This window comes from Dendroctonus ponderosae, unplaced genomic scaffold (genome assembly GCF_020466585.1).
Source record: "Dendroctonus ponderosae isolate FM_Combo_2020 unplaced genomic scaffold, Dpon_F_20191213v2 Dpon_F_20191213_2, whole genome shotgun sequence".
NCBI classification, from domain to species: domain Eukaryota; kingdom Metazoa; phylum Arthropoda; class Insecta; order Coleoptera; family Curculionidae; genus Dendroctonus; species Dendroctonus ponderosae.
Genome location: NW_026018165.1, coordinates 5,430,144 through 5,455,049, shown reverse-complemented (window position 1 = coordinate 5,455,049; position 24,906 = coordinate 5,430,144). Strand labels below are relative to the sequence as shown.

Here is a 24,906-nt window from a genome sequence, read left to right as displayed (position 1 = left end):
CGACTTCAGCTCTTAGGGTTTCTGGAATAATTTTATGTTGGATAAATAGTATTAAAACTAATTGTGATACTGCGTCGCATTGTTTTTTCTTCTTACCAACTTCCTTCCAATGAACGTCTAGCGGTTCTGAGGATCCCACAGTACCTACACAAGATAAAAAAACAAACTTTTTCAAGATAGCCTTTCCAGTTTATTATGATTTTTCTCAAACCCATTTTGTGAAATATTTCCTTAATGCATATGAACAGAAATTATCACTATTTCTCAATTGGAGTCCAAATAAAAAGTTGTGGATTTCCGAGGTTCAATGCTCAATCACTTCTTAAATCAGGGTTTTTCGGGTAAAAATTTGATGAATTGAGTAAGTTACAGTTTCTGTTAACTACTATACATTGACTAAGTCGTTAGATAGTAAATTATTCAAAAATACGTTTATTACTAAATAAACGTATGCAACTGAAACGTAGGTACTTACCTCCAAATATTCCAAACTGGAAATGATATTGAAAAAACAACCGGTCCTCTTGATGATCGAAAAAGAGAAAATATAGGTCAAAAATGGAAAACTTGAGGTTCTTTCTGAATAAAAATTTTTGAAGCGATTTTTATCAGCGCTTATGTTCTAGTATAACAATGGATTTTTTATTAACACAATTCAAAAACTAGATGAGATTTAATGACTAGTTTATTGACTAAATCGGCAAGAAATTGAGGGCAATAATTTGTAGAAATTAGCTGCTGCAAAATATTAGTAATCCTGTCACTTAACTGATCTATATTCGAAAGCAGATCCTCTACAATCCCATCTAAATCACATAAAAAAACGTCGGCCTTTTATTTCTAAAAGTCGTCATCACTATTGGGCTCTGGCATTTTGCTGCCAGTCTTTCTGCCTGATGGAGCTCTTCGGTCTATTGCAGATAATTCAAGAGCTAGTGATTCATCTTCTGAGTGCATCAACTCTGGTTCTTCTTTATTAATAAACAAGTCAGTCTCAGAATCTGAACTGAGATCAAGAGATGATTGGCTGTCTGCCATAGGCGGCTGCATGGATCCAAACGTTTTGCCTCGTGATTTGCGACCTAAAGGAAACACCCCATTATTTTTCTTAGATGTACGGTTTTTTCACATCTACCTGCGGTACTGGCTCTAGGTCTTTCCTGTCGATTAATAGCACCTTGTCTTTCTTCAGTATTTTCCATTTCCAGAAAATCGTCATTTCCTTCGAATTTGTCTAATGGAATGGTCGGCACTCGGGGAGATGTAATTTGCATCTGTTTCTCCAACTGTATTCGCTCTGAGTCAGAAAACTGCTTTTCCAGTTGGTTTAGACATCTTAGCCTAACAGAATACTGGACGAAAAGCTGCTCCAGTTCTTGTTCAAGTTCAGTGAATTCTTCTAAGAACGCTGGCCTAGAAACAGCAAAAAATGAATTTGCTTTTTCTACTTCAAACAAAGAACTACTTCAACAAACAAAGATATTATTAATGAGAGTAAATAGACGAATCCGCGATTAAAGAATAATTTATTTGAAGGAAATAAAGCAATTTCTTGCCTGACTTTTTTTAAAGTTTGCAACCGTTTTTCGTAACGATCCAACTCGATCTTTCTCCGTTCAATCTTCGAGTCTAAACTGGCTTCAGTTGCTGCAACGTTGTCAATTAATTGTTTAGTCTCGCTTATTTCCTGATTTATTGACTCTATCGCTTTCTTTACACCTGCCTCCACCTCGGATAACTCGAATTGTCTGCCCATACTTCTCTGTCTAGCTGACTACAAAAAATATGTTATTCCTCGGAGTAGCAAATAGATGTTTGGGAGATTCATTTTCAAGTTTGAACTTTAGAATATTGCATTTTACTGTGAAGCTAGTAATCTTTATTTAACCGTGTCCAAATTCTGTTATATTTTTAATGTCTTACTCTAAGGTCCACTTCTTTACCAAGAAGATCAAATAATGTTGCTCCAGTGCTCGTTATTTCGCTCGCCAATTGCCTGGACAGCTTGAGATCGTTTACCTAAATATAAGATCTTTTTAGACGTTCATGATATTTTCTCGGGGAGCTTACGCATTGGCCTCTAAATCAATTTATATACATATGTAATCTTACCTTATCGGAAATATCAAAATCTCGATAACTAAAACTTTCTTCATTCATTTGATCTTCTTCATTCTCATCCAAGTTTACATTTAAGGCATCATAAAGAAGGGATGCAATTTTCAGCAGTTCCTTAACTGAATATCCATCTGCTTGATACAGGCGTTTTGTGTTTAGTTTAATGCTGCCTTTTAATGCCTACAAGGATTCAATTTGGACAGAAGTAGTTAGAACTGTTTATTGATGAAATTAAGGAAAAACAGTAAACAGATTAAATACCATAAATTGCGCAGAATTCCTAATAAGCTTTACTCTGTTTTCTTCTGTAGCGATTTCTAAAGGTATGTCCACATCTGGGTCAAACCGTTTGGATAACCATACAAGCAGATCTGCTACTAAAGGAAAATTGGGTTTGCGGAAACTTTCCATGGATACCAGCTTTGGGTATCCCAGAGCCCGAAGCATTTCAAGCAAATCTGTAAGTTTTGATTTCTAATACCCTCTTAATTACGATGTGCATAAATGTGATTGTATTTATTTGGAGTTTTGCTTAATTCATTGTTTTATTTTATGTATTTGGACTTTCTCAACTGCCTGACACAAACGTTGTTTAGATCACTAATCGAAAGCTGAAGAGTTTTACTTTAGGTAAATTGAAAAACTATTTTGCAATTAAAAAAATACCGTAATAAATGGGGTGCATTTCAACATACGAAACTTACTTCGAACGTCTCTAAACGACATCACTTTACGACCTTTTCGGAGGTGATTCCGCTCAATAATAAACAGTAATTGTGACTTTAGTTTGTATGTTCTGCTCTTGTTGTCATAGTTTCGATAGAGCAGGTGAAATACGCTGAATCAATTATGACATCTGCTTACTTAATTTTTATATACTGGGTGTTTCACTTTTGCATTTTAAATTATAAATATATGTTTTTCTTTCTGGGAGAACATTTAGTGAAGCTTAATTTACCTATTACCTATTGGTCAACTGGATTTTTACAAACTTTACTCATTAGTACATATTTCATATTTTTACAAAATAATAAAATTAAGCATGTATTAGAAAAACGAATGAAATTAAAATAGATTTAACAAGGGTTGAACGTTGTCTTACAACTGCGCCGTATTAAAGTATTACTTGCTTTTGCTGAAAGCCGTTTTACACAGAATTAGTGGAAATACTGGTAATTATGGTTGCGGATTTAGTGTGTAAGTTAGATGTAGTGTGGGGCGTCTTATGCGAAATAAATAAGAAATAAAGAAAGATATTTGTATGTAAGATTTTGCAAACGTTAAAATCCTCGAGACTCGAAAATACTAATACAGAAAGTGCTCTGATTTGAACTTGTCGGCTAGAAAATAATCAAGTATAGAAAAGTATTCACAAAAAATCTGGGAAACAATGGCTTACCTCAATGCATTCTTGGTGTAACTTTGTTTGGAAGTCTCAAAAAGTTAGTTGCCGAATAATCTTAGGAAAACGCTGAAAAGGCAAATGCGTCGGAACCAAGAATTATTCTTTCGGGAGAAGCGTGTGCATGAATTATCTTTCGTGAACAAAATGCAAAATCACTATTTGGTTGAACTAATATCAAGCAATTTTGCAGTAAACAAATGAAAATTCTTACTGACGTCTTTCGTGAGGTTTGCTAACTTTTGCTGAATGATACCTTTAAAAGTTTAAACCAACATACATGCCTGAAATAAGAAAGTTAGGACAATTGTAGATATAGATCGCCCGTCATGTGAGGCGTCTAACTAAAATATGCATTTAAAGCTAAGTTACTAACCTTTAAGTCCTGTTTATAATATGAAATTTTGTTCTCATATCACACCACGCGATTTGTATATTATTGCTGCGCCGTTTAAAAACGTTGTGTCCATTATAGTTCTGTCGATTTACTTGCTTTTCAACTATAGTGAACTAAAACTTCTTTCGAAAGCCACATAATTTTACAAGTTTGCAACTTCGAACATCTTTGCAACTGTTAAGAGCACTTATTTGTTCTGGTAATGGAACACGCTTTTTTGTTGTACGAAACACCTGTTTGAGTTCTTTCTACTTGATTCAAAAGTTCTATAGCTATTGCCGTTTGAGGCATTAATATATTTACCGAAAGCTGCAAATTATTAAAATAATCTTCAAACTTTTCACTCACTGTTCTTAATAAGGCATGGCATTGAAAAGCACTTAATAAAATAATTAATTTATTACCAAACAATAACTAGCATAGTATAAATAAATAAAATAAATAATAAATTAAATATGTAATGCATAAACATAGGTATGTATCACTCAAATTGGCAGCAGTATAGCTGGTTTTCTAAAATAGTAACAATATATATGTACACATAAAAGGTTACCTTTTAGACGTTTTACGAAGTCAGGCTTTAAGCAATAAAAATTAATAATCAAGCGAATACATTTAAATACCTTTCGAAATAGTACGCAAATATGAAATGGCAAATAGGCATAATTACATGTTAGATATAAATTAATCTAAAACTATACGCATTCTACATTGTATAGTTTTACGCATTGAAGATTTAAGTAAAAATGTGTGTCTGTGTGTCCTAATACTTTTAAGTTTGTATTGTTCTATCTATGTCTGGTCTAGTCATATTTAAGTCTAGTAAATTAATATTTGTTGCATGTATGAACAGAACAAGGCCAATTAGGTTAATCATTTACTAAAAAAAAACGGAGAAATAATCTCAAAATTCGGTGGGTTTTATCAAGCCCTTCGATTGTCTATAGGAAGGGACTCAAATGAAGGCGGTAATTAATTCTATTTCCGGGTTAATCGAGGCATATTTGCGAATATATTCAATTTATTCACATGTGTTTTTTTTTTCAGTTTTAATTGCATTGTTCTCTTCAACTTCCAACGACGACAAAAAATCGTTTAGCAATGATATCGTGTTTTGTAACATGTCAGTTGCAGGTATACCCTGAGGATTCAATTTATGTCTGTCCGTAGGCTGTTTGGTCTGTGACAAAGGAAAATTGTGTCAAAGCTGTTTCGTTCTTGAGTAATCTTGCGTAAACAGCAAAATAACAAAATTTCTGGTCAAAAATAGGAGAACTCATGGTCAAGTCGTGCAGTTAAATCGTCCAATTATTCAATGTCGGCAAATTTTAGTAAACTTGCATTAGTCTCTGTCCAGTCTATGCACCAATATGTCAGTAAAGTCTAGTGAAATAAATGTCGTATGTTGACTAAATGTTTTATATTCGTCATTTAATTATGGTAATGAAATTAATGTTCATCCGTGTGGGACAATGTATTGAAAGAGTCTATCTGTAAGTTGGTCCATTTGAAATAGATTGCGATCATCTTTAAATGCAATTATATTATATTTATATTTAGTCACACAAATCAGGTCAAAAGTTTAGTGTTCTTGTAAAGGTGATTTGATTTGTCAATTCGGAAGTAGAATACAAATGTTTTAAGTGGGTAGAGTTCGGTAAAGTCTGTGGAAATTATCAGTAATTACGAACTGAAAATATGTCCTTATTCTAAGTCTCATTCCTTTGCCGTATACATTTGTAGATTAGCAACTAATAAATGTTGTCAGTCATGTTTAAGTTTGTGGTTTACATTTTTTCTGTGTCTAGTTTTCGAAGTCTGGTCAGTCTGATGTTATTTTTTTGTGGGTGGTTAAGTTGCGATATTTTTCGATTTTAATGTCGACTTTGTTTTGTATAGTACGCACTGTTTTTCTTTTGCGTTCGTTTAATTACGAGTAGTCAGTTTCAATAATTTCACACGGATTTATCTATACGCCCTGATTAATTCTAGAATTTCGTTGTCAAGTCAATTGTAAAGTTGTAGTATATTTGAGGTCATCGTGTGCAAACAATGATAGCAAATTAGTAATATGCAACAGAGTTTATCGTAAGAAATCTTCAGTACTATTGAAATCAGTAAAATTCAGGGGACATTGGCGAAATGAAGTCACACAAATCAAGAACTTTGCGTCAATATTGCCCCAGTTTGCACTTATTTAATTATCGCACTTATTTAATAAACTAACTATAAATAACATTAAATGTAATTTAAACAAAAATTACCCTAATAGAGCATATACAATATGCAAAAATCACACAAATCAATCGTCCAATAGATGAACATTCATTACAAAATGTAAATCTTAGTCACCTTGAAACTATGTATTTGTAGTCAGTCAGTTTGTCGGTGAGTATTATGTAGTGTCCAGTATTATTTTGCGTTTGTCCATTTTTACAGTCTCTACTCTTATTAGCAGTCAGTATAGTATATTTATGGAGGCCCTACCTAGTTAGATTTTGTCGGTCAAGATATCATTGGTTTCGGAACTTCGAACGAACAAGGAACGTTCATGGGGAGTTCGGGAACTTCTCTAGTAGATGGATCTTCCTCCGTGCTATTGAAGAATTTCCACTGACCACTGGAAACATTTAAAGAATTGCTTTGTTAGCTTTTGATGGTTTAAACTATTCTATAACATATAATATAACTCTATTTAGTTTAAATGCATTAATAAGAATGCAAAAAGAAGTACATAAACTGCACTGTAAAATTCAAGCATTCGATTTTTTGCGTTGATAGTTAGGAATTATAGAAACAACTAACTAAAAAAAACTAATTAATTAATAGGAGCAACTTGCCAGTAAATTGCTAGCCTCACAGAAAAATTCAAAATTTTTCAATTGAACTATAGTTGCGCCTAAAAATATTTCTTGACTGAATAAACCTAAACAAAAGGTGACACTTTTAAAAATTATTTTCCGGCGAGTGAACATTTACCTTTTCAATTAGTTCAAGTTTTCCTTGCAGCACTAAAATGCACAACTTTGCTTACTATATTTTAAAAATGTTGGGAGTATTTAAGATTTGTTGTTTAATGTATTATTTGTTTCATCTTTCGTATTGCTTTTTTTGTTTTTTCTTTCTGTCTATTCTTATGTTTAATTCGTTTTGTATATAAAATATATTTCAGATTTTCTTTGGCAATAAGCAAATTTTGGAAATATTTTTGAAGGAATTGCCATAAATGGATTGACTTTATAATACAGTGTGTGAAGTATTTCTATTACCTGGATTCACTTGGTGTTACGTCAACATCTAAAACTCGCACTCTTTTCAACCTCCGGCTGGATCCTTTGATTGGATCATTTCCAACTCGCGCCAAGCTCTCCACCTTCTTGACAACTCCTAATTTTATAAACTTCTTTGCGTCTGTGGGGTTTTCACTGTTCACGCTTTGATCGAGAATCCGCGATTTAAAATCCAGTTTGTCGCTAATAACAACTCCTGGTTTTAAATCAATAGCCGAAGCCCGATTAGTATCTTTTACGTCCTGGTCATACCTATCAAAGAACTCATTTGAAATATCATCTGATGGAGAAGTTTCGTCTCTGTTATTGTTACCACCCACGATCACACTTTCGTCATAATCTTCAAATGTACTTTGATAATTGGGCTTTTTCGTTTCAAAACTGTGGTACGAATTGGGATACGATGGTATGTTAGAAGAAGAAAATGGTATGTTCTCAAAGACAGTCGGTCTATAATAGTTTGTGCCACTGGAAATATATACTGGCTCTTTATCGTTGTCTGGTGTATAGTGTGCGTGATCTTCATTGTAATATGTGCTAGTCTGCCCAGAGTTTGATAACTGAGTGAACTCTAAAGACGGTCGTGGTCTATGACTATTAGAGGCAATTCCAAGTCCATTACTGTTGGGTCGTTTGAGTCCATTGGTCGTTGCATATTCCATGTTATTGAGGAAATATGTGGGTTTTACAGTCTGATGTAAATAAGTGTAAGGTTTGTCGTACGCCGGCTTGTAGTCGAAGGTGGGATAGCTGGTGTCATCAGGATGTTGCGTAGTCGCAGGTCGTCTTGTTGAAGTAGCAGGTCGGTTAGTAATTAGAATAAAGTTATTTTCTTCGTACGATGGGCTTGGTGTATGAGTGTGGGTCAAGGTAGGTCTTGTAGTAACGTAGTTAGTTGATGTGCTGCCTGGTCGCTTCTTTTTATTGTAGACGTAAATAGGGTTTGATGTCGTTGATTGAGGAATATAATGTATGTTAATGTTAAGTTGCACTGAAGGGTTTGCGGGTGGTTTTGTAGGTCTTCCCGGTACTAATCCTAAAAGATATGTAACGTCATTGTGATCACTGTCCTGTATCTGGTAGTAGTTTCCAGGTATCGTGCTTGGACGAGTAGTTGAAGACTGGCCAAAGGTTGGTCTGATCGGTAAGTTGTTAAAATTCCCATATTTCCACTCAGCTGATGTGCTTTTGTCAGTCCCAGTTGGTGTACGTACAGTTGTTTTTACCTTGTCTAGCTTCTTAATAGTAGTTCTTCGAGGTTTTGCAGTAGTGTCTTTCATTCTATGTCTGTCAGTCTTAGTACTCCGTTTAAATCTAAATTCCCGTCTAGTTGGTAGTCCAGTAATACTTTCGTCACTTACAGTTGTCACTAAGTCCAATTTCCTCCCACTTTTATGGGATCGTTCCGACTCGAAAGAATCTTCAACATCATCGTCAATGTTATTCAATTCGAAAGATGTTTCAGTCCATGGGGCCAAATCGAAATTTCTAATTTCAGGATTATCGCATGAAACCCTAGCATTTCGGGAATTATCCGCTGACAGAAACGGAAACGGTTGGATAGTTTCCACTTCATTCATAGTTTGGCATATAATCTGAGATAGTGACGTTTTCCTTATCTGTTGCAACTGTGCTGGAGATAATGAAGACTCAACATCACCGTTCTCATGCCAAAATCGGTCCCCTTTGCGCAAATTGGCAAACTGCTGTGCTATTATGCAAGCAAATGTTGGACCAACCACGCCTCCTTTTAGAGGTTTCTCAGCCAGTCCTGCTGTGAAAAGGTCCAAATCATCCACATGGCTGTATAAGCTCTTCAGTCTAAAAACCACGTTGATATTCATTACTTCTTGTAAATCGCGCCAATTTTTTATCGGCGATAATCCGCAAGGTTCCCGGAAGAACGTATAAGGTGGAATCCCATGATCTCTGCCCCGCTGTAAATTGACTGAGACCAAATCCATTCCGAAAGGAGACGAAAATTGGAACAGATGATTGGTTAATTCATTTGCTACAAACTCATCCCGTTTTTGGGACGGTTGATTTGCAAAGCCCAATAGTAAACGGTCCAGCGATCCAGGACTCCAAATATTTTCCATGTTGGCACTTTCTTCGTGGAGGGAAACATCTGGGGACACAAACATTTTCGGTAAAACGATTTATTTGCATTGATATAACTTACTGTTAAATAGAGGGATGTGGTGGCTGTCGCTTCGGATAAAAGAGTTTTGAACCAAGCTGTGGCCGAATCGAAATGCTGCGGTACTAAAGGAATTTGCAACTGCCGGGTTAATCCTTGGATTGTAGCTGTTGTAGAAACCTTTTTTCAAAAGTCTCAGACCGAATAGGTCCATTACTTCAGGTCCCAATACCACCGGCAAATATTCTCTGAAATTCACAAAACGGATGGTTTTATTTTCAATCGTAAAACCCACCAGAACTAATGTGTATTAGGGCAAACCGAAAAAAAAGCTTGAAAGTTCTGGAAATATTAATTTTGGAAGTTGAGGAATTTCAGATTTAGAGCTCGACAAATGCATCTAAGATCAAGGTTCTTATTGTTTGAAAATGTAAAATATTGGGGCATTTTCGATCTTTTTGTAAGCAATTTTGTATTGTGCATTGAATGCCTGCAATTAGGCCGGGTAACACTGTGTTGGGTTGCGCTATTGAGTTGTTGCCGCTCTCTGCGTTAACGAGTTATAACTCATCGGTTGATGAGTTATAAGTGATTTATTAAAGTTTTACGAGACCCGAGACTGGAATTTTCACATCTACAAAAGGTCATTTACATTTTTTCGGCGTAACGTTTTACTACTTTGTTCAAACGACTAAAAATGTCATCTAGATTTTCCCAGCAACGGAACTGAGTCCAAAGAAAGTCGACGAGTTTTCTTGTAAAATCGCTCTCTTAATTTTTTTGCATAAAAGATTAAGTTTGCCAGTATTTTACAGTAAAACGTTAGGTAAAACGCGATTTTTCTATTTAGAGATATTGTTGCTTAGAAATATTGATCTAAAAGTGAAGAAACGACAGTGTCCAAGAGTTTTCCAAATAAATGATTATAAACTTTCGCTTTTTCAGTTCGGGGAAATATTTTTGAAAAAATACCCAGAAATAATTATTAGGGTTTTGTCCATAATTCGAAGCTGCAAAAAGTTTTCCAAACATTTTTGCAAAGCGGTTAAGGAGGCGAGTGTTTTCTTTTTTTTTTCAATAAAATTTATCTTATAATTTTTCACAGAAAATACCTGAATATTGTCAGTAATTTAAGTAAAACTAAAAAATAAATCGCTTTTTGTGCGTGCGAAAAATTGCATAATAGAAACTTTGTGAAAACTTAAACGACCTGACAATTTAAAGGAACTTCAAAAATCTTTAGAGCGATCAGCGATGAGTGGCGGTGTAAAACTTTTGCTCTCTGGTCGTTATTTCAAGATAATCCTAATTACTTTCGGTGAAAAACTGAATAAAATTATTTTGTTTTTGTGTCAAATTTGAAGCTAAAATGGGTTTTCGAAAGTTCCCTGCAAACCGATGAATGAGGCGAATTTTCTAGCCAAATTAATTTTGCCATTCTTGGCTGAAAGTCGTTATTGTCAGAAAAGAAGAAAATCATCAGAAAATAATGTTTTTTGCGTTTTTGACTAAAAACCTTTAGTTTTGTGATCGGTTTTGGAGAAAACCTTAATGGCTTCCGGGGAAAAACGAGATAATTTTATTTTCGTTTTTGCCCCGAAAACGCGGAAAAAAGTATTTGTACATTTTTCCAAAGCTATAAATTTATCTTGTAATTTTTGTCGTAAAAAACCTACAGATTGTCAGTATTTTTAAGTGAAAGTCTACAAAATAGAGCGTTTTTGAGTAAAAAGAAAAGCTAAAAAAAATAACTCAAAACTAAAAAACCACACTTTTTTAACAAGCTCTACAGTCTTCAGAGGTATAAAGGTGACAGGTTATAAACTGTCGCTAATTCTGTTCATTTTCGGATAGAAAATTATTTGAGTTTTGTTCCCAAGTCGAAGCTGGAAAGGAATTTCAAAACTTTTTACAAAGCGACGAAGGATTTGAAATTTATTTCATAATTTTTCGCGAAAAATACCTTAAGATTGTCAGGATTTTTAAGTGAAACATTAGGAAATTGAGCATTTAGAAGAAAGAGTAACTGGGCTAAAACTGGAAAATTCTGAATATTTGAAAAAAAAATTAAAAAAATTATTAATAAATGGCCCTTCTAATCTAAAATCAAGGAAAAAAAGTTATCAACATTTTTTCAGCAATGGAACTGAGTTACTGCGCCGGTGTGTTGGGTTGGCGCACCAAGCCATTTGCGTAGCACTGCGCCAACTCCTAAAAATCCACTGTGTTACCCAGGCCTACCTGCAATAGAACGCGTTCTATTTTTATGCAATTCTCCAGATGCAACTCTAGTGTTTTTGGTGATATTTTAAGTTCGGTTATTGGCGTAAGGCTGATATTAAGAAAATCTAAAATATTCTTAGAGGTAACATCGACAGATGGATATGTAATCTCTTCGTAATTCATTATTTATTGCTGTTCAAATGGTGTCGAACCATCGACCGGAAGTCAAACACTTAAAAACACACTGGTAAACTTTTCGTTTTGGTCTGCGTTTAATATTGTGAAGTTGATCGTGTAATTACGATCATTTGTTAAAACTGTAAAATTGCTTAGTTGAGAACTTAGTTTTATTCCTCAAAATTAGTGTCTAATAATCTTATTTTTTTTGTAAAGATCTAAGTATCTAAAGTTATTCTTTAGTAAAAAATATGAGACGAATGGAGTAGAATGTGGTCAGAAACTAGCAAAGAAGACAGAGACGCAGATAGTGCTTCGAGAGAACCGTCAAATTTGAAATAATTTACATTCCAAAGTCAATAATACATACATTACAATAATTGCTGGGTTTTGTTTAGTTACCTATATGTCACATGCTGGATAACAGAATACACAATGCGTCTAGTCTCTTGGTATGTTCGTTCATCGCTCCAGTGTGGATTAATTCTGGAGAGTATTGAAGCTATTTTATTGTGGTATCGCACAAAAACGGTATGCATGGCTACTAGCCCGGGATTTTCGTTAAATCGATGATCGCCGGGCTGCACACAGTCTTCTGAGAGAGCTCCTGATGTGCAAATCTCATCTTCCTTGCCGTGGTTCTGATTTGAATTACCATAAAATATTTTGCCTAAAAATAACTTACAATCAAAAAATAGATTACTATCAAACCCTAAATAAATATAAGTATGCAATTTGAACTCGGAAGAACTGAAGCAACCATTGAGCCAAATATTTACCATTCCTAAATGTTCTGACCGAGTCAGCTGCATCCACATCACTACCATAAATCGTAGAACCATCAATGTAAGGTGTTACTTGATTTATTTGCTCACGCCATCCTAACTCGCATTCAATTCTTGTTGATGGTGCACTTCGGATGAATTCCATGCAACCAATATTGAAGCGACTCAGAAACGGATCATTTCGAGGCACTTCAATTGGCAAGCATGATGGATGCTAAAACAAATTTTTGTATAAGAAGGCATTACGTTTCCAGGAAACTTTGTAAGAAAAGTTGATAATGTTGGTTAAAAGCGGGTGGCACAAATTAAATATTTGCAAAAAATTATACTTTTATTTTCCTGTCAATCGTTGGGTCAATTAGTTCGATGTCCAAAGAGATATGCTTTCGGGACAATTTCTTAAAACTAGTAGTTTCTCAAGTTTCGTCGTCGAGAATTAGATTTCCTTCCCGATATTTCGCAGGCACCAGTGGCACATTTTCAAATGTGGTCTGGTCGAAATCAGGACGAACATCGATCAGTACAGTGTAAGCTTTCGATCAAACCAGTTCTGAAGATGCTCAAACGACTCATGCTTGCGAAACGTCAGAACGAACATCATGTTTTAATTAATGTATTTATATATGAAATGTATGTATCCATAGCTTCTTACCAGAAATTCTCTAGGCAATGATTTGTGGCCACCATCTTCACAACATTTTGGAATCGAGCCATTAAAACCTCGAGATTTAACTGTAGAAGTTATATCATGATCAATAAACTGTCCCCATTGCATAAACATTAATGTAACTGAGTGAATTTCCCGATCTTCGTCTCTATGAATAATCGTGCTAATGGCTCGAGGCGATGGTAATTTGGCACCGAAAATGCCACGTCTTATACTTTGGATGCCTGGAACAAGGAATTATTGTTGCAAAAATTTAAAAAGAATTAGCATTTGCACAAGAATACTCTGCTGAATTAATGCATATTTAACTCGTCTGTTATGATTACTGCGACTTCCTCAAATTCTTGTTCTGCCTTGTTAATTTAAATCGGGCCCTCGAATAAATCTGCTTTATAGCTAAATATTCCATCAGCATCATTTCAACATTCGTCATTTTTTACTGAAAGCCCAAGATAAAGTCGTCCATCAATAATGCTTTATAGTGTCGAGTTAAAAACGGCATTTGTGTGTGAAAATTCGCAAAGCTATGAATTTTAGGAATTTATCTATCACAGTCAGGTCACACAAAGAAGCTCTTTTACATCCCACACAATGAGGCGGAGACGAACTGATTATAGTTCGTTTATTGGTCAGTATTGAAAATCAATCAAAATCGAGCTTTTTTTAAAAAAATTGATGATTTACCTAAGCTAATTAAATGCAGTTAGGTCGTTAATTTAAACGGATTGAGCGTTTCCGTAACGCGTAAAATTGGTTTATCGGCTAAATTAAACTGTATCCTTTTAAGGAAAACCTATTTTATTAGGTGGTCAAAAGAATGCGAAATATTCAGATCTGAAGCCGTCTTTGCACACAACGTCTAGCTTAAAAATCATTTGCTGTTTATTCATAGTTCAGTAATAAGGGGCAGATAAAGAATTAATTCATTCAAAGCATTTCCATCAATTAATAGTTGTGAAGTAATGGTAAATGATTCAAATAAATGCCGCACAATATTTATTCTCTTTTCTAAAATGCAATGAAACCATTTTTTAACCTGAAATTTGTTTTTTGGAGGAGGAGGGAAATGGAGGACATTACAAGAAGAAAATGAGTAGCTCGCAACATTCATCAGTTAAACACTTTGTTAAAGTACTGATAGTTGTTAAATTTCGGCAAAATTAAATAGAGTAGGAACTGTTGTGCTTTTGTCACCAATGCAACCTGTATGTTCAGTAACTAACTTACCATCTTCGTAAACTGGAGGCAGGAATCTTTGCATAGGCAGCATTGCCGATCCTATCCATGGATGTTGCAAATTGTTACAGGTACCATCTGCAGTTCTAAATCTAAGAGAAGCTGGCGAACATCTAGGGCGTCCTCTAAGTGGACATTCATCAAGATCCACCTTCGATTGGACCTGGACGGGTATCCCTGCAGGTTGGCGCCCGACATTTCTACGATTACTGAAACAAATAAACGCCAATTATTAAATGGGATTATTAGAAAAGTGTGCTAGTTTTCACAATATATTAACACTTATTAAAGACGCCAGTTTATTAGGTTGTGCATTAATAAGCAAATTCTGGTCTGAAATTGGCACTAGAAGTCATTCGCACACCATCTTTTATTAATAAGACACATTAATACATTTTTTTGTACTTGCTAAAAATATATTAAATTCATTATTGCGGCACTAATGTAGATGAGATCAAGGTGCTTTTAAACATTCCAGAGCACCGTAGAAAAAAGTCAAAGCCAAATTATTTGGCCTCGAATGATCAAGATACTTCATTCATTGCATTTGCTTATTTTAAAAGACACTATTTTGAATTAAATTGTATAAAAAAAATTGGTTGAAATTAAAATCTTTAACCCAACAGTTTACGGTTAAAACCGAGAGTTTCCGACACTTTTTGGGTAAACAGAGTCAATTTTTGTTAAACAAATTCGAAAATACACCATCGCATTTCATTAAGACTCTCTATTAATTATTAGTTGCTGTAACTGATTCCTAAATAAGAATTTTGTAGAAAACGGAATGTTAACAGTTCTTTGCTTCAACCACCAGCACTGATTAATCTTTGGAGATATTCGACCTGTTTGTAGTACTTTCTAGAACCCATAAAAACTGGGTCAATTCAGATTTTATTTGATAACTTGAGCAACATCAAAATTTAAATGGTATTTTTGTGACTGATCGAATTTCATGCATAGAAACGGTTCCTAATGCTTATTAAAATAAATTAGCTATAGTTTTAGAATAATTGAGCAAAAACGGCAAACTCATAATCATTTAACAAGATGAAACAAAAAGCGAATATTCCAGTTTTTTGAATAAGTATGCGGTTATGTGAAAGGGAATACTTTATAATTGAAATTCGATTGTTGCTCGTAATAATTTGTATTTCCTTTCTCCGAGATGCCAAACCGCAAATCTGAAAAATTGTTATTTGACCGCATCATTTTAATCAGCGATAGTAACCTTGTTTTCACCAGTTTCTCTCTGCCTTTTTCTAATATCATTTATTCGAGATACGATTGCCATCAAGCAAAATCCAAAATGTCAAATTCTTCATTATTAAAAATCGTAAAAGTTTCAAGACCACCACTGGCTAGAAAGTAGAATCTAAGTTCGTTGATTAAACACGTTTACATCTCGTTGAAATGATAACCAACAGACCATTAATTTACATCTATTTATCTGTTATGCTTTCATGTATTCCGATATTATTTTCATACTTTCATGTGTAGTTCATAATTATGTTTGAATGTGTATTGGAGGTTTCCGGGTCACTAGGACATCATTTTCAATTAAAATTTTTATAAACCATAAAAAGGGAAACGGTTGAAAGTGAGTAGGCAAGCACAGTTTATTTTCATTGCCACTTTCGATTCTATCTCATTTTTATTTAGGTGTTCACTTTCTTAAATACGATAGGATGAAATTAATATAATTTAATTCGAAAGGAAATGGTGAAAGTCAGCGTTTAGAATTCGGATGAAAAACGAATTATAAGATTGAGCAACCATAGTATGATTTTATAGAAGGCTATTAATTATAACTTAATTTCCTTGCTGATTTACGTGCATTTCAGCTGTTTTAAGAGATAATAACGTTAACGTGCCACATAAAGCAGGATTATTTTGCTATCCTCAAATCGCTAAACTCGACAAAATAAATTGGATGATTTATGTTCCGTTTGAGGCTGCATTTTCTGACCTTTTAAAGTTGATCACAAATGTCCAAACATTTTTAATATATTCATTATAACGTTTAAACCGGGAAAATTTCCGCTAATTAAAAAAGTACTATTTTCTTGCAGCAAATGTTATCGTTTTTTGTGCAAGTTTTAAATAGACAAATGAAAATTCTATTATTCTAAGCACCTTCGAATGATATTTGATTTTCGAAAATTTTGCCCCAATGAATGAACTAATAGGTCATCAGTAATCTTTGAAAGAAATAAACTAAAATTATAAAACATTAAATTTTTATTTATGTACGTTTTTGAAAGACAACAATCTCATTAAGTTAGTAACACAGCAATAGAGACGAACTTTTATTACATGCATACTTTTATTGTTTACTGGAACAGGATATGCATTGTTTCCAGTTACTTTTAACTGATTTATGAAGAAAATATTTACATTCTCGCAAAATATCTACTGTCTTCATAACGATTCATGCTAAGAACTATTTGCTGGCTAAATTATCATTAATAAATTCTTTAAATTTGCACATTGCCTCAATAGTGTTTGAAATCTTTTTGCGAACAAAATTGAATATCGTGAGTATTAACAATACTTTTTTCTAAATAAAATATTTCTGAATACCACAAGATACACATTGCAACTTATCAACTCTGAAAAGTTCATTGAACCGGTTGGAATTTGTAATTTTAACGCTTAATCAACTATTTCAATGACAATGCTTATTCTCGGTTTAATGTTGTGAAAAATATGAACAATTTATAAACATACTTGCTAGTTTGTTTATAACATCTCGATTTGTCCTGAGTACTTACTTTTATGTATTTACCAAATCTGGAGTTTTTAAAGAAAAGTAAAGTAAATAACTAATCTTCATAAACAAATAACAGAGAATTATTTACACTATACTTTTTATAATCCAAGAACCTATAATTATTATTTTGAAATATTTTTAGTTTCCGAATAGTGTTTTAGACAAACATCAATTGTTCAAAATTTTATTTTTACAGAAATGAGTTTAAAGTATTTGCTAAAACATTAACATGATTGTTGGAATTATATTTTAAAAACATCATGCACCAAGCCACAATTTTCTTAAAATAAGAAATAATATAATAAATATTTTCAATAAAGCGTTTTCTTTAATGCTGGGATTAATACTGACCTTCCAACTTCAAGTGAAATCCATGATTGAATAGTGAGATGCACAAACTACTTTGGTGACATACCAATTGTAACTAAGCGAAAACACCTTGTAGTAAAGATCTTTAAAACATGCATTTTCAGACCCCACTATGCATCTTAACTTTCCCTCCAGTCTTTTAATGGTAAGGAAGAGTTTATACGGTTGATTGAATTGATTGTCACTTTGGTTGGCTTTCTTTTGCACGTTTTTGGTAGATTTAATGCTGGACAGGAGGATTGACGCTGAATGAAATACTTTCATCGTCGAATAGATATTATCCTGTTGTAGGCTATAGAATTTTATGATTGTTGACTACACAGATGTAATTTTATTGCGAAAATACGATTGCACAGTGCCGCAAATTTGCTTATTCCCAATCAATCTGGTAGGTTTTAAAAGAGACTATATCATATGTCGATAGTAAGCAATTATTAATACAAAATACGAATTATGTAGAAGCAGCAGCATTTTGTTAGAATTTGAAGTTAAAATGGGCCACTGATTCGGAAAAACTAGAAATTTCTAAAGCTGCAGTTATATTTTTTTATTATAAGTTTTAAATGTTTTTCAATTTTACAGCGAAACAAATTTGTCGCTCAGTCATACGAAATTAAAGAAGGGCCACACCACTATTCATTCTAACAGTGTTAAGTGGTATATTTCTTATAGATGTTTCAATCATATGAGCACATATTTTGATAAATTCAATTGTTCAAATGTAACAAAAAAATATTTCAAAATTTTACTTGAAAAACACATCCCACAAAACTTAAACTGCTGTAAACTAAAACTTTATAATCAAACCGAAAAAGTCGGTTTTATTGGCAATATATTAATTTTCAATTGTACAGTCTTCACACCTACAATTTATATTATATAAACTTCTGCTGGGCAAATGGATAGTGCAATTTTAAGAAATTATAGTTTTGCTCTATTTGTGGCAAAAGGTATGCTTTTACTAATATCGGAAGCGAAGTTGTTATTAAGAACTACAATTATAAATAGACTAGTATTGAAAATAAATAGTATCCAGATAGAGTGAGTCATGTCTCGGTAATTATATTCAAATTATAGTCTCTAAGATGAAAATAAATTATACTGCCCAGAACGTTTCGAATGTTAATATAGTCAATTAACGGCGGAAAGGATTTATTGAATTTCGAATAATTCATTTCGATATGGTAACTATACACAAGTTATTTATTGATATTGCAAATGCACTCGCAACAGTAATTCCCATAGATAGGTAACTTTTATTAGAAGTAATGTATCCTTGAATAATGTTTAATATTCCATTTAGAAGTATTTGTAAATCATTAACTTGTATCAGTGATTTTAGCATTATGTCCAATTTAAAACATTTCAGGAAAATGTATGTAAATTAGTTGCCATAAAGATTACCGTCCAAGACAGTAATTAAATCAACTTATGTATCACGAGCTGTGCTTATTATTATTAACTAAACTGTTTAGCATAACTGTAACTTTAATTCTTTGCAACTCAGAGAGATCTCAGAAGGTATAGCCTATTAAAACAAAAATAGCAAAATATCAAAGTCAGTCGTATCAAATCAAAGAAATCTCAATAAAAAAATTTATGCAGTATAGTTCAGTAAGTCTAGCTTAGATAAGGTATCTATATAACTAAATATTTTTTTGAAGTTCAAAATTACTTATTTATATGAAACATATTAATTTGGTAGATTTTGTCGATGGAAGCAAGGGAAGAATCGCTTACCTTGCCGTTGTCAATAAAAACGTTTTCAGGAAAACACGAATTGATCAATCTTTGGATAAATCGTTACAAGTGAGCCATCAACGACTAATTAATTAGTTGCTAAAAATCGACACGTTCTGAAGAGGCTTATTGGCGTTGTGTGCTTTCTTAGCCTACATGAACTTGGATTTAGAGAATAGAGGAAATTATCTAGATCTTGTTTCCCTAGTATCGAAATATGACTCTTGTTTGAAATCACATTTGGAACATTCTAATGTGTTTCAAGGTATCTACATCAAATCGAATTTAGAATAACTTCAGAATTTTCTGCTATTTCGACTGTTGTATCAAACAAAATAAAGGAGGAAATCATACAGACACGACTCCTTGCAATTATTTTAGATAAAACTACTGATTACATTATTACTAACGACGGCGAGCTCTCTGCTACTATATTGGGTTCTGTGTAAAAAAATTGTCGAACTTAAAAATTCTAATAAGAAAAGCGGTGACTTTGAAAAATGCCGGAATAATATTATAGATAGAAGTTTCGAGCCAAACAGAAAACGCATATGCACTAATAACGTTGTTTTAAAGTTTTTTCAAATTTTGGATTTAATCTATCAAGAAATGGATAACAGGTTCAAGAATTTTGAGGATGTAAACTTTCTCGAAGTGTAATTTTAATACGTTCAAAGAAACGCAATTTCCCGAAAAGCAATTACAATCTTTGATTATATTCTGATTTTTCAGATGTTCGGAACTAACTGCTTTGTATCAAACTCAAGACATTGAGAAAAAAAATAATGCCAGTGAGTTATTAAAATCTTGTTAGGAAAATGTCGCTGCATTCTCATTTCTAGAACGAAATTATAAGCAAGTTTTGCCAAAAATTATAGAATAATTCAATTGCATTCTAAATAGGTGTTTTTATAAATTGCTTCCTTTCTTTCAAATTTCACCCGCACGCCTCTGATTATAGTCAACTGTTTCGCATTTCCTTATCGATTAGAATTGAACAATTAATTTGTTTCTGGTTCTTTGCTAATTAAAGTGGTAACCATTCGTTGAAGAAACAATCTAATTGACTCACTAAACTCTAGTAAAAACCCTTGTGAAAATCCAGTAATTAGCAATGACGAAATATAAATCTGCTATGCTTCTTGGAAACCCGTAAAGACTTTGTTGATTAGCAATTTTTGAAATAAATTGGCCAATGTCAACATGCAAATATTTATAAATGCTTTGTTGCAGATGCAAATAAATTTCAAATATCTTTGCAAAACAGTCGGTCAATTAAAAGAACAAAACTAATACCAATATTATTTCAAGATTTGAATTTGAAGAAATCACCTTGTGCAACACGAAACTAGATCAAAAATAGAAATAACAAAAACGATCAGGTAGCACTTTTTTCTAATAATTAGATTGACACTCAACTTCACTTCTTTGCATTACTTGTTTCCCAGTCGATCACCAAAAGCATGCAAAATTAAGCAACATCCAACGATGTTTAACTAAGAAGTAAACAAAAACAATTCATTTAAATTTCAAGATTCTAATTTGACAAAACCATAAAGTGGACAACTTATTCAGTGAATTGTTTCTTATATAACGATCATAGAGCAATGGTGAAACAGTACGATTCGTAACAAGTTTCTTGAAACGATCGTCATTTGTGTATTTTTGCAACCAAAAAATATTACACCAATTTACTGGAATAGGCGAAGACAATGGCAATCAAAGTGTGAAGTTTATTTTCAGCTGCAAATTAGGGCATTTGTGGTGAATTAAATACTGTTATTGGGAAATGTGCTACTTTGTATATTTAAATGTTAACCGGAGCGATGGTTTTATCAATTTTTTCTAACTAAAAATGTTTTAATATATTTTGTTGGCTGCTACTCAATAAGCGAACGTTGCAATTTACCAGTTTTAATGATAACGCCATGCAATTAGACTATGGCTAATTTGTAGATTATCATGGTCACATCCAGCGAAATCAATCATAGAAAAACTTACTCTTCTGATATCTTTTTACTGGCTTCTAAGGTTGCGTATCCAATTTGGGACAGATAAACCGCTTTTGAGCTGCTCGGTTTCCCAAAATTTGCAACTTTTGCTGCCGGATCGTTGTTTCCCAAGAAAAGTCCTACAAAAAGATGTTTTTAGTTATAATTAAACTGGATTTATTGGATTTTATACTTGAATATTAATTTTTTTAAATGAAATAACGACACCTTGTACCCGATTGATAATTTAACGAAACGTATTTAAATTGATCAGGAATTTATTTCTATACAAAAAAATATATTTACCTAGTTTATACAACAGTGGTTCCTTAATTTTAACCAATTCCTCCAAAGCTCTCATTCCATGTTCAACAGCATTAGCAATATCCCTCTTTTCAACTTCCAGGTCAATTTCTTCCGATTCTCGCTTTTGAAAATTGACAGTTGTCCTCAGTTTTCTCACAACTACTTGGTGAGAGTTCAAAGCACTAGATGAATTGTTATTGTTTATTTCAAGCACATTCTCTTGAACCCGACTAATTGGTACCGCATCTTCAGTTTCCCTTGCCAATGTCTTATTATCATTCTTAGTATTAAACACAGTGCCAATAACCGATTTAGCATCGTTTGTAGTGCTTTCATTTTCCTTATATGTTTTCAAGTCGTTCTTAGTGCGTAAAGCGCTTTCATTTTTTGTCTGCTTATTAGAATCCTCGTACGTGAGTAAATGTTTATTGGCATATGGCAAATGAGTGTCTTCAGCACTGGAATCGTCAATTATTGCTTCAGTGTTTAATCGGTGGGTTGGGTTTTCTTGGCTTTTACTGATTACTGGTTGATTCAACCAAAGTGACGACACTATGAAGATGGAAATTATTTGCACTCTATTTGTACTAAAACAATAAAAAAATGATAATAGGTATAAATGTCAAAGTAGCTGAATGGAAATAATACAGAAATGTATTTAAACAATTCCGCATGTGAACACATTTCAACAGTTCTTGTTTCTCATTTTCTAGCTTGATAAGAAAATCCGAATTGTTTGGTAACTCCAGTCAAAGTTTTAAGATATATTTATTAAACAGCCGTTCTAATAACGTTCATTAATGAATCATGCAGCAATCAATAATTAAAGAGGGCACGAAAATGCAACGCCACAAAGTTTTACATAATAAAAATAATATTATAAAGACAAAACACACAGAAGCAAATTTATCAGTTTATTTCGAGCTTAATGTATATCTAACTTTATTTTACTGTCCTGAATTTGAACTTTTCATGTTAAGGAAAAGTAAGTTATATCACGAACAGATACTTGGCATACGTTTATATTCTTTATAATGCAGTCAAATTCCATGTTTGAACTACGCAAATTATGCAAGAGAAAATGCACATTCTTGTTCGTCAAAAATGGTAAAAAACTACAAAACTGCATTAATATTGCAACATCAATGATGCAACCAAAAGTTGCGCCATCGAGCTTCACTACAATATAGAAACATTTAGTATCACATTCAATGTTCGAACATTGTTTCTTCATTTACTGTGGTCAACCAAACCAGGAAGTTGTAAAGATACGTGAAATAAACAAACAAGTCAGTTAGAAAACGTTTGATGTCTTTTACGAGTTGTGCAGACCGATATAACAGGCAGAATTTAGTATGGTAACAGAATTCCGGCTCATCATTTAGAAAAATTAAATGTCTAAATTGCTAGCAGAAAAAACTGGTATTGGCAGTAGTTGAACGGTATTCTTATTTCCTTATTTGCAACATATTTCATATTATTTTGCTCTGCAAATATCGTGACTGTTTGGGCGAAAGTGAGTGTAGGCTACAATGTACTCTTAAAACTCTTTGTGAAAGTTCGGAACTTTTAACTGTCTACTTAAATGTTAATGTTTCCAGAATTGTTTGCATATAGAAAAACCATATGTTATGACAAGACAATGTAATATGCAGGTTGCAAGAATAACATTTTAAGTATACTTTTTAGTATCCCAGTCGATTTAATCGAAGCGAATAGGCGATTCAGCAATAGTAGCAAAACTGGATGAAAATAGCGCACTAACAACTAAACATTATCATCCTAAAAAGATTAGATAAAATTAAGTTTAATTAAACATTAGGTTAAAACAAAATTAAAAACATTTCACGATAACATTAGACCTTTTTTACTTCTTGAACCAAAGTCATCCATCTATAATATATGAGTAAATCTGACACCCTAAAAACTTAATATTGAACTAGAATTATATTTGAACTTCTTAAAAACACTTTTTCAAACTCCATATGTGTAAGGCAGTTTATCAATAACTACATTATTCAACATTTAAATTTCAGACAACAATGACTGGCAACTGTATTTAACTCACCTCATATTGTATTCGTAATGATCATTAGAGCACTTAAAAACTATTCAACCCACTATAAAAATAATATTGAAACACACTCAGCCACATGCAAGACAAGAATGTAAAGAAGTTCTTAAACCCAAAAGATGTGGAACTTCTCGTAATAAGAAACAGTTATTCTTAATTTCGATGGCTCCGAGGTATCCTCCTTTTTGCAAATGCGTCCTTTCGCTATGATTTGTGGTTCTGTTTTTTTATTAATGGGTTTTGTATGGATCGTTGGCGTGTCGACAACTTTCCATTAAGTATTTGTTATTAAGCAGATCCGAAAATACATGCAGTTGGCCAGACAAGATGAAAATGACCAACTAAGTGGCATATTTAAAACCTGTTCCATCAGCGAAAATTACTTTAAAATCTGTATTAAATTTGAAAGTATCTCGATAAACAGAATATTTTTTACTTTCATTAACATATTTATTTCTGCAAATAAAGCTGCATTATTAATTCGCAAGTGTAGTTTTTTGGGCAGGTATTTATAGATATTTCAGATGATAATGAGCTCATGAATAACCCAGAGGTTTTGGTTGCACTTTAAAACGTATTTGTTCCACAATTAAAAATGTGCATGGAAAGAATATTAATATATTTACACCAACCATGCTGACGTTTTGCACTGTAAAACCTAAATTATTTGTAAGTTTTGTTTGGACGGCGGCGAGGAATAAATAAACCATTCTTTTAAATGATTAAACCCAGTGCAACACAAACAGACACATTTCAATTTTAGGAACATGCAATTATTAATTAAGTTTCTCTTAGTTGGTCGTGTCGCCTATGAGAATTGCGACAAAACTGCCGAATCACCAAGTTTCAATTATGTTTGAACACATTTTTAATATCGAAAGCAAAAAACGCATTGAAATGATGTAAATATGTAATTTAACTGGCAAATTCACCCAACACGTTTCAACCTTTTTCCTCTTGCCATAAGAAAGTGCATGTTTAGTATATACATCTATGTATAAAATAATCAACACTTTCACCACGATAGATAAATAAGCAACGAAAACCTTGACACTGACCGAGGGCAAAGAAAGTGACACACCTAGAACATTTATATACCAGATAATATTTTTCTTGAAGGAAGCAGATTTCACTTTGGAAACCTGCACGACGCTCGTTACTTTTTACAGAAATAGCAATGAAAGCTTGGATAATTTTAAAGGGTAAAAACCCAAATGGGCG

The 24,906-nt window shown here is 33.1% G+C and overlaps 3 protein-coding genes and 1 long non-coding RNA gene across 4 annotated transcripts; 1 reads left to right on the top strand and 3 right to left on the bottom strand.

Moving 5' to 3' along the window:
- Positions 1–667: 667 nt before the first annotated feature.
- On the bottom strand, positions 668–3,473 carry LOC109538304 (clusterin-associated protein 1). The gene is made up of 7 exons (XM_019905478.2): positions 2,823–3,473; positions 2,380–2,576; positions 2,113–2,298; positions 1,924–2,019; positions 1,557–1,774; positions 1,136–1,413; positions 668–1,082 (listed from the first exon to the last, which is right to left on the bottom strand). Exons 1-7 carry the CDS (start codon positions 2,842–2,844, stop codon positions 841–843), a joined length of 1,239 nt encoding a protein of 412 aa, XP_019761037.2. The 5' UTR covers positions 2,845–3,473; the 3' UTR covers positions 668–840.
- On the top strand, positions 2,503–14,791 carry LOC125503520. Its single transcript, XR_007280939.1, has 2 exons — positions 2,503–2,578; positions 14,507–14,791. It is a non-coding gene; the product is annotated as an uncharacterized LOC125503520 (long non-coding RNA).
- LOC109538302 (peroxidasin) lies at positions 4,360–21,712 on the bottom strand. Its single transcript, XM_019905476.2, has 9 exons — positions 21,612–21,712; positions 21,316–21,445; positions 14,427–14,644; positions 13,185–13,423; positions 12,527–12,746; positions 12,150–12,417; positions 9,390–9,595; positions 7,187–9,335; positions 4,360–6,537 (listed from the first exon to the last, which is right to left on the bottom strand). The coding sequence occupies exons 1-9, from the start codon at positions 21,664–21,666 to the stop codon at positions 6,423–6,425; spliced, it is 3,600 nt and encodes a 1,199-aa protein (XP_019761035.2). The 5' UTR covers positions 21,667–21,712; the 3' UTR covers positions 4,360–6,422.
- LOC125503571 lies at positions 21,713–23,768 on the bottom strand. Its single transcript, XM_048664253.1, has 3 exons — positions 23,680–23,768; positions 21,853–22,198; positions 21,713–21,793 (listed from the first exon to the last, which is right to left on the bottom strand). The coding sequence occupies exons 1-3, from the start codon at positions 23,682–23,684 to the stop codon at positions 21,713–21,715; spliced, it is 432 nt and encodes a 143-aa protein (XP_048520210.1). The 5' UTR covers positions 23,685–23,768.
- Positions 23,769–24,906: the final 1,138 nt, after the last annotated feature.

Bases quoted from the DNA above. Each gene is read 5' to 3' on its own strand.
- LOC125503571 (XM_048664253.1), bottom strand. The intron at 21,794-21,852 runs GTACCAATTAGT...CAATTCATCTAG, and splicing joins CAAGGGAAACTGAAGATGCG to TGCTTTGAACTCTCACCAAG.
- LOC109538302 (XM_019905476.2), bottom strand. From the start codon at position 21,666: ATGAGAGCTTTGGAGGAATTGGTTAAAATTAAGGAACCACTGTTGTAT. The intron at 12,747-13,184 runs GTAAGAAGCTAT...AATTTGTTTTAG, and splicing joins CATTGCCTAGAGAATTTCTG to CATCCATCATGCTTGCCAAT. The intron at 6,538-7,186 runs GTAATAGAAATA...AAATGTTTCCAG, and splicing joins GTAACACCAAGTGAATCCAG to TGGTCAGTGGAAATTCTTCA.
- LOC109538304 (XM_019905478.2), bottom strand. From the start codon at position 2,844: ATGTCGTTTAGAGACGTTCGAA. The intron at 2,020-2,112 runs GTAAGATTACAT...TCTTATATTTAG, and splicing joins ATTTTGATATTTCCGATAAG to GTAAACGATCTCAAGCTGTC. The intron at 1,083-1,135 runs GTAGATGTGAAA...TGTTTCCTTTAG, and splicing joins ACCTAGAGCCAGTACCGCAG to GTCGCAAATCACGAGGCAAA.